Consider the following 17,430-nt stretch of genomic DNA (forward strand, 5'->3'; position numbering starts at 1 on the left):
GATGATCAAATAAAATCTTATGAAAAAGAGAAACAAGAATTAAACGAAATAGATGARGAGATTAGAATTAGAAACCACTGGAAAAAGGTATATACCAGATATATAAATAGACATACATGTTAATTTCTGCAGATGGATAAACGAGACAAAGGAAAACGAAAGGTTGTACAGCCTATACAGCCAAAGAAAAGCTCATCATTAATGAGTATTTCTTCTGATGAAGAGAAACAGACAACTTCTACAGATAAATTTATGCATGTAGCCATAAACGCAGCACATAAGGCACAACTCTCACAGACAGATTTACACAGTTATCTACAGGATTCTCAAGACATAGCCAGTCTTGAAGACATTTCTCCCCTACAGATTACACAGCTGCAAACCTCTTCACCATTACATTTTACACAATCACCTCGTATAAGGCCACCCAAACCAGCAGTAAAAACACACACACACACACACACACACACACACACACATATATATATATATATATATATATACAGGAGACCAAAATAATAAAGAATTTTAAACCACATGGACCAAAACAACAATAAATCGTAAATCATAAGGATGATAATAACAATACAAACTATATGGATGAAAACCGCAATTTCTAAACCATATGGACGTAAATTGCAATTTCTAACAAACCATATAGACAAAAACGTAACTTATTCTTGATTTTTATTTTTAAAACAGAGTACATTAAAATTTTTGTTCCTGTTGTTATATAAAAATTTGGGTTGGGTCCTCTAAACAAAATGATCTACAGAGTATCGTGAACAAAACTGCTAATCATTTCTATGGGGGATGTCCTGCTTCAGATAATCTAACAAGCTTTCTTTCTTACTAGCCAGATTTGACATTACTAATCATGATCAAGAAATCTTGAGATTGATCTGGCTACTGATTTTTGTGGGTGTTGCTAATCGTGATCAAGAAATCTTGAGATCGATTTCTATGGGTGCTAATTTGAATTAGTAGGAGACTCATATTTTCAAACTATCATTATCATCATCCAAAATGTTTGCTTCATTTGCTATATCATCTTTTTGAACTTCCATTTCGAACTTCTTCTCCAATTCCGGTATCTTCTGTAATCCAGACCTGATAACCGGATTCTGCCAGTACAAAGTAACAGGTGTACGATTAAGACATCGATGGATAAAAAAAAAATTCAAAGTAATAGATGTATGTTGGTTCAAGAAATCAATTGATACTGAAAACAAACAAACCAAATTCAATACAAACAAACCGATTGATACTAAACACAAACAAATCGAAATTGGTTCCAAGAAAGCAAGCTGATACAATATAAAATTTTCAAGCAATCCATTTGATCCTTGACAAAAAAGAAAGGTTGGATGTATTATCATTATACAATCTGTTTAACTAACTACAAGTAACAAAGCAGCAAAAAGTAGAACCTATTTCTACAACTTTACTTGTTAAAAAAAATGATAGAAAGCAAAAGATAAAATCGGTATTTACTTGGTAACCATGAACCTGTTTCTATCTTTTTAAAAGCAGAAAATAGAACCATTTTCCACCCACAACTAATTAGATAACATAAAATTAAAAATAACACAAACAAACTAACTAATACTAAACACAAACAAATCAAAATCGATTCCAATAGATAGAAAAATGAAACTAAAAAGCAGTAGATGTATGTTGGTTCAAAATGAAAAACTAATTACCTCGATGGATCAATCCCGGTAGTATTGTTAGGAAGCCTGAGTTAGTTACCTGCGATAAAGAATGGTTAAGAAAGCATAGTGTGCTGTTGTAGAGAAACATATGTATATTCACAGACACTTAGGGAGAAAACATAGGCTACTGATTTTGGTTCCTTGAGTTAGGGAACATCATAAGCTATATAAGTTACAATGCAAACGGTTATTACTAAGAAATGTTAGCTCACAGCAGTGTAAACTGCTAGAAGGAGAAAATTGGACCCATTGGACTTTATAAAGAAATAGAGTGACATACATTCTAAGTTCAAGAAATACAGGCAGACCTTGTCAAGAATATCAACCGACTAACGTGCCCAGAGGATTTACCCAAAGCATATACACTGCCATCTTTGAGCAACTGATATTGATGATTTGAGAGGGGTGTATTGAACTATGTGCTTGTGGTGATACCCATGATGCTACTAAATGCACCAAATAGAAATATCTTGTATTATTGTATATCAGCAATCTCTTAAAGCTCTACGTTTGTTCTAACTGAATACAACATGATATAAAAGAACTAACCCTTTGAAACACTATTTTATCGACTGTGGCATAAAAGTAAACACTTTGAGCCATCTTATGTTGCAATTTTAGTGGTAAAAGAAACGCTAGAAAGCTGATCATGATAGATAACTATTTCAGTAAAATTGCATCTTGACCTTGAGCTATAAAATTTTAAGCTTGTAGACCATAATGAACCTTCTTCTACTGTTTTTTTGCTGAAATGGGCTATTTATTTCATATCATGAAATTCTCATTTAAAAAACTACTAAAACTTCACCTGCTTAGAAGTTGCACTCTTGTCCCAAAAAAGGTGGACTACAAATTGACCAATCTGGATAGCTTCCATGCATACTTTGAATTGCTTCTTCAATAGATGTCCTACGTAGCACAGAATCAGCAATATGGAGTTGAAACATATACCACCGTATTAGATATCATAAAAATACAATTTCACTTGCAAATGTCCCTGTTTCTTATAATTGCCTTAACTCTCCGGTCTTTCATTCACTCATCAATGTGGAATGAATAAAACAATATCACAATAAAATATTTGAGAATACCTAAATCTCACAATGGCACATGGTTCTTTATGGATATATATATATATATATATATATATATATATAATATAATATATACTTGTAGTTCTTCCTTTATAATTTCAATTCATCATCTTTTTGATACCGTTTGATATTATTATTTTTTTCTTTTATATACTCACTAACATTTGTTATTATATGATATATATTAACTTTTTTTTAAAATTTATTTGAACGAAATGAGCCAATTATATATTTTTAAACAAATATTTTTTTGGATTCATCATCTTCTCATTTTATATAGTCTCTAACATTTGTCAAATTTTATTTACTTCGAGGTTGTTTGGCAAATACTGGATGATTAAGTGATCAGAATGATTAAGAGACTCTGTATGATTTAGTGTTAGATAGAAAATGATTGTTTGGGAACTGTTCTGAATCAACAGTCTAAATGACATAAAATAACAATTTTATCCCCAGTCTTGTGTTTAATGAAAATTAACGTCCGACAGAAGTTCTGATAGAAATTTCTAAACAAAAAATAGAAAATAATTAACGGTCCAACCCAATGCATGATATCATATCAATCTAAACAAGCGTAACAATTGTTTGTTCAAGTTTTAGGATAACAAAACATCACATGAAACGCAAGTTCAAACCCAGGGGTCATCGCTAGGTTTTCTACAGGAATGCACCGGTGCGATTCCAACAGATGGTGCATCGTTGGTTTCCAACCGATATTGCAACGGTGGTATTCAACAATCGATCGAGAGGAGAGAGTAGAAAAGAATGGGAGAATCGATAGAGAGAAGAGCATAGAGACGAACCGGAAGAGGCAAGGAGGACAAAAAAGGGAAAATTGTATATCTGAATCATTTGGGAAGTAGATGGTGAAGGAGCGATTGAAGGTTAATTGAATCATTCAGACCTTTTTTAAAATCCATCCAACACAAGAGAACGTCTGACCGAATCAGACGTTTACCACTTAACGACATCAATACAAGACAACCAACTTAAACTCATAAATCACGATTTAAAAAATTCTCAAATGGAACCAAAAGTGAAGTTTGCTCTTCTTCTTATCATCTATTTTCCTAATCAAAGCCCAAAAAATCGGCTTTTTAATTCAGTCTGGCGGGAAAAAACACACATAAACCCTGAGATCTCACACACACACACACACACACACGCCGGAGAAGATGTCTAAGTTCGATTATCCGAGACTTCCCCGCAGGGAGATCATCGGAGTACTAGCGGAATCCCAAATTGCCTCCGTGTCCGATGCCGATCTCCTTAACCCTAGCCCTGACTTCACCTCCAATCTCTATACACAAATACTCATCCACATCGGATGTCTTCAGTACACGTTTCTAAACCCTTATCTATTTATACTTTTCTAAAACTATATCTTTCCATGTTTCCAAGTATCAATCTTTTTGTTTTTCAGGGAAGATTACGGGCTAGTCGAATTTGCAGACCTAGAGCAACTTGAGAACCCGGACTTACATGTTGATTCGGTCAGAATGATGAATTTGTTTAAGAAGATAAAGGAAGTCATTTCTGCTCTTGATTGCCCTAAGAAGTTCACTTTGAAAGATCTCATTAAGCCTGAAGCCGATCGCACTGAGTTGTTTCTTAGTGCCGTCCTCAACTTTTGCCTTCACAAGTATTTTCTTCAGTTTCATTCATCCTTTTGGAATTTTTTTTCCTGCTTATGCTTATACACTGATCTTGTTGACAGATCAGATTTAGATGACATGTTACTGGTGTTTTCAGATTGTTTGAATTAGGGAGTCTGTGCTTTTTTGGAATTGTAATTGGAAATTTCAAGCTGCATCAAGCATCTTGTGATTATAGCTATTCAAGCTTAAAAATACAAATGTACCCTTTTTACTATCTTGACTGGTTACTAGATCCTACCAAAATAACCATTTATGTTTAGGAAATAGAATCCATGTGCTCGAATTGGAAACTACTTGGAGGGAGCCTAGAAATTGTCTTAAGCTTTAACCAATTAAATTCAATACACAAATTGATAATTTTTTTTTGTATGGATGGTGAAGTGGGTATTTACACATATTTTATGTGCTTGGTAGTGCATATGTTGTAGCATGTGAAGTATTTATGGGCCCCTTTTAAGTTGGAAGTAATATCCACTTATAAACATGAGAACTTTTTACCATTGTCATCTGCATAACTTGTTCTGTCTGCTCATTCTAGAGACACAAGAATGAATCTATTAAGACCGGCCGTGGAAGATTTGACACTTCTTGATGAGCAACGACAAGAGCTCGAGGCTAGAATATTACAGGTAGGTCTAAGAAGTGTGGGTGCTTCGTTAATCAATCAGATTCAAATAAGATGAGCTAACTATGTCTATATTCATTGTAGTTGAACACAGACATATCAGAGTTTAATGAATCAAGAGAAAGGGAGATGCCTCTAATTCAAGAAGTTGACACAAAAATTAAAGAGCTGCGCCAGTCCATTTCAGCTCTTAACAATCACCAAATGTCCCTGAAGAGTACATTTAGAAAAAAGAAGGATGCAGCTAAGGAAATGGATGAGAAGGTACACTTGTTGTTGCCTGGACTTTCGATTCATTATGCCGTGAAGACTTTTGAAATACAACACTTGAAATGCCATCCAATCATTAGGTAGTGTAAAGGTTAAATCACGATGCTCAAGTGTTATCATCCACTCAATTATCTATTGCAACTTACACATGTTAGGAATGATTTTACAAGCTGCCGTAACTGAAAGTAAATGTGTTGAAATCTGTTTAGGTAGTCTTTTTTACATGTCATGGATCACTTCAAATCACAAACATAAGTTTCTCAAGGTTATAATAAGCTCTATCTGATTTCTAACTTTTGATGAACCAATGTTTGTGTACAACCACTGAACATTCTACATGAGCTATGCTAAGGGGTGTTTCTAGTTTCATTTGTATTGGAATTCACGTCAAACTATTATCATTTAGTTTATGCAAGTGTGCTAACACAACAATTTAAAAAATGTAGCACATATTATCAACATTAGCATCCTTCTTTTTTATCCTTTTAGATCAGTGGATTTATGTATCCTTCTTTGAAGTCTTATAATCTTTTATGGTGTTGTTCAGATTTCTAGTGCTGAGTTTGCTTTGGTACAAAGTGCTCAAGAAAATGCCAGCCTGCGTTCCAAAATTGTTCAATCTCCAGATAAACTACAGGTAGAAGTTATTCTAACTGTCATCTTTAGACCATTGTAGTTTATAGATAATGGAGGTTAAGTTACCATTTGCAACGTCTGTGAGTTGAAGGCATATGATGTCCCATCTGAATTTGTAGTTTTGAAATACTTTCATTGGTTCTGTTTGAAATTTTGAGAAGATCTGATGCAATTATCATAACATTAAACCATCACAATTGACTCCCTAAAATATCACTTTGGTTCCTGTACAACATGTGCCATCTTGTAAAATTGGGTGTGGAACAGAGCCTAGAGCTTTCTCTATCTCCAGCAACATTATCTTATCCATTTTTTTAATTATCTTTGTTAACTATTTATTTGATTTAACAACTTGAAGAGGGCACTGGAGGAGAAGAAAGCAGTTCAAGTTGAGGCAAAGGATGCAGAAAGAGTGGCAATGCAGTCATTTCATAAAAAAACTGCCATCCTTGAAGTATACACAAAGGTATTAAGTCAAATAATCCATATTATCTTTTTGTCGCTACTTTTATGCTTGGTGGTTAGAGAAAGGAATTGCCAAGTCAGTGTCATTTTTTAACAGAAGGTTCTGGAATGCTCTTGGTTTTCATATCTTAGGACTTTTCCTGTGCACTTGCTTTAGCTTTGTGATCTGGAGATTATATCTGAAGTTAGGCAATTTCATGTTAGAGAAAAGAGAACAGAGCCATTTTTATAAAATGATTGAATTTGTGTTTTAGTGTACCACAGGAGTTGTCTAGTCTATTGGAAGCAGGGACAGTGCATGTGAAAGGGATGGTACACCCTTTCATCCCCAAATGCAACTAGTATTCCCTTCATGCCCAAATGCAACAGTTGACTTGAATCTTGATATGTAGCTCAATGAAAAGTCTTCTGATCCATGAACAACTTGTGGATCACAATCAATCTCATCCATATTTTGTAACCGTTGTAATGGCAAATAGGTAAATCTTCAAAGGAATCTTTCAGAAAAGGAATGTTGCATTTATGAGATAAACCAAAATAATAACTGTTGCATTTCTTTTTGAAACAGAGGGAGTATTGGTATTTACTGTAGTTCTAGCTTTGACCAAAGGTAAGCAAAGATCTAACATTTTCCAAGCTTAGCCAAAATGAGAAGGGCGAAACGACGTTAATTTCAATCTGTTTTTTTGCCAAACCTATTGGTGTATATAAAGAAATTATTACTTGAAGATCCAAGATCTTGAAAGAAAGCAATTGATTGAAATTAAAATGCTTTTATTCTCCTTCTGTTGTCTTCTTTGTTCTGAAAACCCAAACACTAACTTAGAACCTCAAATTGAACTTGCACGGCTACTAGAAATTTATGGTTGAATCTATAGATTGGTCTTGAAGTCAAGTTCAGTACCATAAATGGTTGACTTCAATGTGATAATTTCATTTTTTTTAAAGGAAGTTAAATTCTCTTTCCAACCTGCTTCGAGTTGTTGCACAGTTATTGATCAGAGAACGGCATTTCCAATTCTTGAAAAAAACTTGTTTGCATGTAGACACAGAAATGACAATATGCTTGCCTATCTATTTGTGTAAAATATAATGATTGTCTTTGCATGTATGTTCTTTCTCAGGCTAGCAAGAAAATGACCAAGCATTTAAAGCAGATGCAGACGTTACAAGAACAGGTTCTATAATTTTCATGGTTTTGGTTTGAATTTGATTAAAGTGATCAGGAAATCATAACGTGTGAACCACAAGGGTGGTGCCTGATTGGTTTGAGCTTGGCTCCAAAGGTCAAAAGTACCACGAGGTTCCATGTTCAAATCCAAGGAGGAATAAGAATCCCCTTGTGGCCACGGAGGTTCAAATGCGGTGACTCCGGGCTATCTGCAAAGCAGGTGGTTGCCCTGAGATTAGTCGGCTCGCATAGCGGGTTGGATATCCAGGTTAATAAAAAAAAAATGTAACGTGTAACTATTTCTTCAAAATGAACAGAGGCCAGTGATTTGTAAGGATTCGTGTGTCTTCGCAATCATCTGGTTTTTCAAAGTTATCCTTAAAGGTGGCTGCTTTATAAAAAAAATGGTCTGAGGCCTATTGGTTTTTGAACAGATGAACTCCGGGAAACAGGTTGAGAAAGATGTGAAGGTTCTGAAAGTTAAGAACAGTGATGATGGGGTGTTGGACAAATCACTTGAAGTAAAATTACATGAACAACAAGGCAGAGGTGGTTCTTCTTCTCTCAGCTTAAGCTAACTTCATAAAAAGCTTTAAATTAAGGATTTTTAATTTTGTTTCCCAGCGGACCAATTAGAGGAATTACTAAAACAGTTGGAAAAAGAAAGAGATCTCAAGTGTGAAGAGGCCTCAAAAGAACTAAACAATGTGAGATCACAAGTTGAATATAATAGCCATGGTCTGGAACAAAGGCAAAGGAACGTAGAAGCTCTGGTTGCGGAGGTATGGATGTTCTTTTAAAACTTTCTTGTGAAAAGCATTTATAACAAATTTTTGAAGTATATAGTATTTATATACAGCAAATGCAATAAATAAACTCACACACCCTCCTCACCTTAGGTGAGGTTTGAACTCCTCACCTCTTGGGAGGCCAAAGGCCCAGATACCATTAGGCCAAAGACCCTTTGGTCATTTATAACTTAGGGGCCATTTACGAAAGACTTACCAAAGTAAGTGCTTACCAAGTCACATTACCTTATAGAATGAATATGGCAAGAACCAAGAATCTTACCCCGTAAGAGCGAAGGCAAGGACCTAGAGTCTTACCCGGTAAGTGAGGGCAACATCTCTTACCATGGTTAGCACTTACTGGGTAAATTGTTGCATATGATACCGTTTTGGTGGACTAAAACCTAACCTGGTAAGTAAGTGATAGTGTTCAATTTTTGTTGGTAAGCACTTACTCGGGTAAGCGCCCCTTATTTCTTTATTTTCTTTGAAACCTGCTAGGGAGCTGCTATAAATGAGAAGATCAATATGGAGAAAGAATCAGCAGCAGCTACACAGCAAATATTACAGCGAAAATCTGAAGAGGTTGCTAAAGAGGTGAAAGTTCTTTTCTAGTACCCCTCCGTCCCAAAATAAATGTCCACACCTTTTTTTTACAATATAAGAGAGTGAGTGAATTCATTAATTAAATGGCTTGGGGGACCATAAAAACTAGTCCACACCTTTTTACGGTCTCACAATAACCGGTTTTTACCAAGTTGATATGACAATTTACTCGTCAAAGACCCAGCCATTGGAAATGCCATTAATAATAGAGGGAGTAATGAATTTCTCCATCTCATAATTAAAGGTAGAATTTGGAAACTAGACACTTATTTCGTAACAAACCAAAATAGAAACGTGGACAATTATTTTTAGACGGAAGCGGCATTTATTTTTCATATAGTTGTTTGGTTGTGTATATGTCGATGTGTGGGAAAGTTGGAAGTGAATGCGTGTTGTATGTTGGGTGTAGTTTTTCCAGTATTCGAATTCAGCTGGGCAGGTGCTTTCTCGGATTGAGGCAGGAGCAGGAGCAGAAGCAACGCAAATTGTCTATGTTACTATGTATTGATCTCTTAATGTTGGAAATCGAGTTACATCTTGTAGCTTAATGAAATTGGTTGCAACAACTTTGGATTATTGGAAATGAGCATTTGGAGTGAAGTAAACACATCAAGATGTAATGAATTTTGGTCAAGTTCTTATCAAGTATAACAGTTTTTCTTAATTAATGTAACAAGCTTTCATTTCCCCTTTTTCGATAGTCGAGCTTGATGTTGTGAAATGGAGGTGAGGTTTTTTATTCGAACATAATCCTATGTCTGTCTTCACCAAAGAAGTTGGATTGGCCGATAGAAATACACACTCGATGTGTTGAAATTCGAACAACCAGGTCCACGTTCGAGTTCATAGTTCAATCCTTGGCGTCTCTTCCACCGTCCTCACCAATTTCCTTTTTACTTAATTATCTGCATATGCATAAAGCAAATTTAATAACATCAACACTAGCTTGTTATCACAAGAAATACACGCTAAAACCACTGATGAGGAACAATCAGCTATACGAGTTAGCAGTCTATTCAGGTAAAAAGATGTTATTCTGCTTCAGGGTTTCAATCTTGGCTACGAGGACTATTCAAATCCTGGTGAAGTAAAGGACTATGAGAATTTTCAAGTCGATGCGCATCAGATATTGTGATCTTGGGTTCATTAGAAACAAATATCAAAAGGGTTAGTTAGTAGATTGTTTTGATCATTTAACCACAAGGTGGTGCTTGATTGGTTCGAGTTTGGCTCCAAAGGTCAAAAGTGCTTGGAGGTTCAAATCCAAAAAAAACAAAAATTCTCTTATGGCCACGGAGGTTCAAATACGATGAATCAGGGCTACCTGCAAAGCAGGTGGTCGTCCTGGGATTAGTCGGCTCGTATAGCAGGTTGGATATCCAGGTTAATAAAAAAAATCATTTCCTATCAAGAAATCGGAAATCAAATTACCTATGAAGAAATGAAAACAAATTAGGCAGCGTAAGTGTTCGATGAAGTGATTAGAGGAAGTGGTGGTGTCCGTGCATTCGCTATGGAATGACTTAGGGTTGGAGACGTTAACGAAACGGATCAAGCAATATTTTGGTGTGAAATTTGTTCAAACGTTCGGTATACTTTATCTTCGAAAAAATGATCTTGTAAAGTTTGATTGCTGAATAAAACTATTATAGACATAAAAATATCATGACAAAATGAGTATATGACTAGTAATAAAAAGTGTAGTGCAAAATTTGATGTAACAATGGGCGTTTATCAAACGCTTACTCGGGTAAGCGTTTACCAAGTCATATTATCTAACCGGATGAATATGGTAAGGACCAATAATCTTACCCGGTAAGTGAGAGCGACGACTCTTACCACGGTAAGCGATTACCGGATAAATTGTTGCATGCGATGTCATTTTGGTGAACTAAAATATAACCCGATAAGTAAATAATAATATTAAATTCCACCGATAAGTATTTGGTAAACAGAAGTAAGAATAAATAGAAAAAGGGCGACAGGAAAAGCAAAGAGCGCATCTAGTGTAGTGGTATCATAGTACCCTCCCACGGTACTGACCGGGGTTCGATTCCCCGGATGCGCATTTTTCATCTCTTTTTTATGTTTAATTTTGCATGCCAACGTCCATCATATATATCATAATTCATTCAAACCATCATGAAAAATGCCACAACAATTAAGTGCTTAATTAACCCTATCATAATCAATCTTCCAATGCCAACTCTTTCGGCATCGATGGCTTCGACTTCTCGTAATTAACCGAATGACCGAACCCACTCATTTCAGGCTTCAATGGTGTGAACGAACTGGTCGCTGCATCATCCAACCACCCAACATCCTGGCTCATCAGGTCTTGGTTCAGCGCTTGAACCTGATCAAGACTTGGGTATGAACCCACATACGGATTAGCGGGCTGGTTGTTTTTGAGCTCGAACCCGAACGGCATCTGCGCATTCGGTGCATCATCGAACCACCCAAGAACATGGCTCATGAGGTCGTGGTTGCAAGCTTGAACCTGCTCGGAACTCGGGTGCGAACCCACATTGTGATTAGGCAGCTGGTTGTTGTTGAGCCCGAATTTGAATGACATCTGCGTATTTGATGCATCATCGAACCACCCAAGATCATTGCTTATCACCTCATCGTTCATCGCCTGAACCTGATCAAGACTCGGGTACGAACCCACAAAGTGATTAGTCGACGGCTGGTTGTTCTCGAGCTCGAATTCAAACGGCATTTGCGCATTAAAGTTTCTCTTCTTGAGTTCGAGACGGGCTCTCACAATCTTCTCCTTGTTTTCCAATCCAATAGCAAATTGTCTCAGTTGCCCCTCCGATAAACCGTTAAGCTCGTCGAACCAAGTCGGGTACTTCGCTTCCATGTTTCTTTTCCGGGCCTTAACAAACTCGTCTTCGATCTTTCTCTTCCGGTCCTGAAAGTAGTCAATGAGATCATAAGTTCTCTTCCTGTTTTCCTTCTTTCTCTCTTTATAAGAACCAATCGTCTTCTTCATTTGATCAGCGTTTTCGGGCCAAATCTCGGGGTGGTTAGAATCAGGAGGGTAGACGATGATAGCGGTATCGACATCGCAAAGAACAGATAATTCTTTAGCCTTCTTGATGATCCCATGTTTCCTGTTCTGGTAACTGGTGTTACGGGTCTTCTCTTCCGTTATGAGTTCCATTCTTAGCTTCGCACGACCCATAATCGATCTGCAATCAAAACACAGATATATGAACTCGTGAGTCTTGCGTCAAAAAACCCACCATTGATGAGTTGTAAGAAGTTGCAGGTGGTCAAGAAAATAAAGAAGAAATTACAATAACGGAGGGTTTCTTTGATCGATTTTCTTGAAAATAGAGGATTAATGAATGAAACCGTAATATTACCTGTTTTCACCACAGGAGGAGTGGGGAAGGTAGTAGTCGGAAGAATGGGGGGCAAGGATCGCCGGCGTCGGTGAGCGGTTGGGTGCACGGGGCGCTTTTCTGCGAGAAAGAACTTTTTGGTGTTAAGTTCAGCAATGGTTGGACTTATAATTTAGAGTAAATTACCTATTTAGTCCTTGTAGTTTGTTAAAAATTACGGGTTTCATCCCTGTGGTTGAGAAATTGCAACTTTCATCTCGGCTATTTATGTCCTTATGGTTTATTTGATATGGTTTACAATTTTTTACTGTTTTAGTTGCTTGTATTTAAAGATATAAATTTATAACAAATTACAAATGATAGAGAATAAAATCATAAATTTTAAACCACAAGGACAAGAATGAAAAGTATTAACAAGTCATCAGAATGGAAATTGTAATTTAAAGACCTCTAACGTTTATCGATAAAATTCAATACTATCATTTATTTATTAGGTAAAAATTTTAATCTACTAAAACGACATACACATTTGTATGTAACAATTTACCCAATAAATATTTATTGGATAAAATTCTTATGTAAAATTTTTGGTCCTTGCTCTAGATTTTTGGTAAACGGACGCTTGCTTTCTCCACCGTTATTCGTTCAAATTCGTCCCATTTGACTTTTATTTGTTTATTTGGTTGATTGTGTTAACAGCGACCTATGCACAATTTCTCATCGATTTCTCGATTTTGGGCTTCAGGATTCATCGATTACGGTACTCAACTTCGAGTTCGTCTTCATATCTTCTTTTTGGAGATTCATTGCAATCAATTAGGAAGTTATCTCTTAATACTGTAAAATTAGGTTTGTTTTGGTTACAGGATTGACCGATTTGTGATTTCTTGGTTCTGTTTGCATTAAAATCCACGACTGACTGATTCATTGCAATCAATCAACCAGGAGTTTGCTTTATTTGGTAAATAATCATTTGACTTGGATTATCTTCTTTTTACCTTTAAGATCATTTCATTTGATTATGTGATATATCGAACTGTTATATATAGAAGTGATAAGTTAACTCGGTGTTGTGTTACAATAGTGAAACCAATCACCCTTATTCTCTCAAATAATTCAGGTTTTAATTAGCTAGGTCAAATGACAAGCCATGAGTGATTGAGTAGGCAGAAGACAATGTGGATGGGCATTGTTACTCCTCCACCAGGAACTGATGTGTAGTATATTACTGAATCCATGAGTTTTGGTATTCAAATGGGTAATAATAATAATAAACCCTAATACTAGATGATTTCAATCAGGAATTGGAGAATGACATATTTATTTCATAACATCATTTGTAGTACACATGATTTGCAAAGAAGACGTTTGATTTGCATTATAATCATTTTATTGATTTGAAGATAGTATCTTTCATATAAATTGGTTAAATTACTATCTGTTGTCAATTTCATATTTGATATAAAGATATTATCTTGCTGGAAGGAAGTAATTGTTCTTGTTCTTGCAGATATATTTTTCATGAGATATTGATCTCAATATTATATTTGAACTTCAATCATGAATTCCTGATTTCTTTGACTTACTGAATTGGTGTGTAGAGATCAGATAACTGATTATCCTTTGCATAGCATTTCATCTTCCTTTCTACAGCCCCCACGTTTATCAGACAGTTTAGCATGCATGTATCCCTTGCGTAGTATTTCCTTGCAGAATATACCAGCAACTCAGCTTTACGTGGTGATGGCGCTTTATGCTTCTTGACAAGCAAATTCTCATTAAGGTAACTTCAGTTTCTTGGACCCTTGACCTCCAGCGAGGTTGGGTTCTACTCCTAACCCGGGTACCGCCAAGCCAATGACCCTTTGGTTACTTCCAAAGAAATGCGTTGAGGTGCAAATGAGTTAGGTTGGTTGTAGAGTTTTGCGAGGAGTTTAGGCAAGCTATTGGGCCAAACTCCTAAAAGTTTAACAATGAATGAATGCGACATAATATGTCGTAAGGAGTATTGTCCCTTCAATTACATGAATTGGAGGAAGGTTCCTAAATCTGTCAAGGCTAGTCTTCGCGAGAGGATTTTGGTAAGATAACCATAAATTATGTTTCTAATATTGTGTCATTCTTGTTCATTATCCTTAATGAATTTTGTGTCATTTTCGTATTTATTTTATAGATAAATTTTGATGTCGACTTGTTTTATTGTGATTGACTTCCAAATGGGCCGATCCTTTAAAAATCATCGAGCAAAGCTATAGGAGCATTTCTTAAAATGCCATGGCAAGGAGGATGTGGGAAGTGCCAAGAGACTGAAGTCAACCGGCTTGAAGATCACGGATGATACTTGGCATATATTGTGCGACTACTAGAATTCCGAACAGTTTCACGTAAGCACAATTTTTGGGTCTTACCAATTGAATATAATACATAACAAATAGTTCCATTGAGTTATTATTTCACATTTTACCTATTTAAATTGTTTTACGCGATTCATTTAATCTTAATTTTGTTCCTTAAATTGGTTTTTGTTTGGTTTATGTAACATCCTGATTTTTCTCCCAGTTGAAAAGAGTGTTGAATCGAGTGATCCAGTAAAGAAAAGCTAATTAGGGAGTTTTGACTATAGTGCCATGAGATAGTGACATTTGTCGCAATAGCACCAATGGTAATAAGAGTATGACCGCCTCGTCTCGTGACATACGGTTGGGAAATTTGTCACAGTAGCACCCATGGTATTGAGAGCATGGTCATCTTGACTATCGTACCATGCGATTGTGACACCTGTCATGGTAGCACCGGTGATCAAACAAGAACATTGTTTTGGTGTGACAATCAAAAAAATACGAACACCATGTGGGAAGTGATCGAACAAGAACATTTTTAATTTACGAAAAATACGAACACCATTTTACCAATTATGATACAATAGTTTATCACATGTGGTACATGTGTGAAACTAAATCAGACACAGATGACTTTTTTGGTGTGACATAGGTCGCGGGCCAAATTGTCCGCACACGACCAGGTCCTAGCACGTTTACTATCGCATGTTATTGACTATAATAAAATAATGTTTTTGTAAAATAAAGGTCGTTTGAACCTCCTCAGTCAACACGTTTTTTTACCGTAAAACTTAACGATAAATTTGATGTTTAAAAAAAAGACTCACTTGGAAGAATTGATGACAGGAAAAAGCTTCATTCCACCCTGTCCCTCATCATCAATCACAGCAGCAGCTAAGAACGGAGGAAGAACCATGAGTTCACCTTCTTCCACGTCACCATCGAAACTGGCCTTTCCTTCGTTACCCATGACCAGGATCCGACCACTTCCCCTTGCAACATAAATGACCCGACCCGACCTGACCTGTCTGCCACATAGCTTGGTGCCAACATGACCACAGTCTCACAAATCTTGCACTCAAATCCACTCCAACAATCACCGGAAACTCCTTTTTATTCATTATTAAACTTAAATTAAATTATAATAAATTTCTTTAATAAAAAATGTAAACTTTTAAATAGTTGATTTGATATTAACATTGATATATTATTTTCAAATTTTTATGATATCTTCAAATTTATATTTTATTCAAAAATAAAATAATTATAGCTTTCTTAAAAACACATAAATCGTATTATAACATCGACATAGACAAAGAATAAAATAGAACAACTAAATCGAGATGTGTCTCGTTGCATTGCGCGAATACTCTTCTAGTAAAATTTAAAATATAAAAAGGAAAATGGGAAAAAAAACATAAAGAGCGCATCTAGTGTAGTGGTATCATAGTACCCTCCCACGGTACTGACCGGGGTTCGATTCCCCGGATGCGCATTTTTCACCTTTTTTTTTATTCAAACCATTCTGTTTTAGCCATGAAAAATGCCATAACCAATCTTCCAATGCCAACTCTTTCGGCATCGATGGCTTCGACTTATCGTAATTAACCGGATGACCGAACCCACTTATTTCAAGCTTCAACGAAATCAACAAACTGGTAAGATCCTGACTCATCAGGTCTTGGTTCACCCGACCCGAACGGGGACGGGGATTCCCCGCTAAAACGGGTCCCGGGGCCGGGGATCCCTGGTAGACTCAAACCGGGGACGGGGAATGTTACTCAAAACAGGGCCGGAGTCGGGGCCGGGGATCCCCGGTATAATCAAACTAAAGCATACTTTTTACCGGGTTTTGACTGGGGATTGCTAGAATTTGACCGGGGACGAGATGATAATCCCCGTACCCGCCGGGGACCGGGGCCGGGGCCGGGGGACGGTATTACAAACCGGGGCCGAGGACGGGGATTACAAAACCCGCCCCATCTCCGCCCCGTTGCCATGCCTAAGCACTTGAACCTAATCAAGATGTGGGTATGAACCCACATAGTGATTAGCCGGCTGATTGTTTTCAAGCCCGAACCCGAACGGCATTGGCACATTAAAGTTTCTCTTCTTGAGTTCGAGATGGGCTCTCCCTATCCTCCTTGTTTTCCAAGCCAATTCAATTGCCCATCAGATAAACTGTTAATTAAATTAAATTATATATATAGTTTTTGCATTACAAGAATTTGATACTTCATTTACATTATTAAGAAAATGATCATCAGAAAACTAAAAACCGAACATTTAAGTTTTTTTCTTCGAGTACAAAATTCTAACTGTTGGTAACTGCTTATTTTGGCACACATATACGTTGGTAAGTTTAAATGTAATCAATGTTTAATTCACGCTGTCTAACTCAACCGTCGACTTAAAAAGCACAGATCAGTGCAGCAGTGCTTATCTTGCTTTCACATAAAAATCGGTTAAAAAATGAAAAAAGAAATGCAACCAAATTATCGTTTGGTTTGTAGGATCGGATTCATTCTAATCTCATGTTTGGTTTGAAAGATTTCCTGCATTTGAAATCTCATGATTTCATTGAGATCTCATGGGGTGGTTGGTATTTCATGGGATTTTACAAGATTTGTATATACTAATGTTTTAAAATATGTTAAAAACATTTGTTTTGTAATAAAATAATAATAATAATAATAATAATAATAATAAT

At 36.3% G+C, this 17,430-nt stretch overlaps 1 protein-coding gene and 2 non-coding genes across 3 annotated transcripts; all 3 read left to right on the forward strand.

Moving 5' to 3' along the window:
• Positions 1–3,959: 3,959 nt before the first annotated feature.
• Positions 3,960–9,717, forward strand: LOC112517011 (probable kinetochore protein NUF2). The gene is made up of 11 exons (XM_025124304.1): positions 3,960–4,145; positions 4,233–4,451; positions 5,006–5,096; positions 5,177–5,356; positions 5,910–5,999; positions 6,357–6,464; positions 7,588–7,641; positions 8,069–8,183; positions 8,259–8,416; positions 8,924–9,019; positions 9,438–9,717. The coding sequence occupies exons 1-11, from the start codon at positions 3,985–3,987 to the stop codon at positions 9,534–9,536; spliced, it is 1,371 nt and encodes a 456-aa protein (XP_024980072.1). The 5' UTR covers positions 3,960–3,984; the 3' UTR covers positions 9,537–9,717.
• Positions 9,718–11,025: 1,308 nt separating this feature from the next.
• TRNAG-CCC lies at positions 11,026–11,096 on the forward strand. Its single transcript has one exon. It is a non-coding gene; the product is annotated as a tRNA-Gly (tRNA).
• A 5,048-nt stretch (positions 11,097–16,144) lies between these two features.
• TRNAG-CCC lies at positions 16,145–16,215 on the forward strand. The gene has a single exon. It is a non-coding gene; the product is annotated as a tRNA-Gly (tRNA).
• Positions 16,216–17,430: the final 1,215 nt, after the last annotated feature.

Source organism: Cynara cardunculus (genome assembly GCF_001531365.2).
Source record: "Cynara cardunculus var. scolymus isolate 2C chromosome LG 8, CcrdV1, whole genome shotgun sequence".
NCBI lineage: Eukaryota > Viridiplantae > Streptophyta > Magnoliopsida > Asterales > Asteraceae > Cynara > Cynara cardunculus.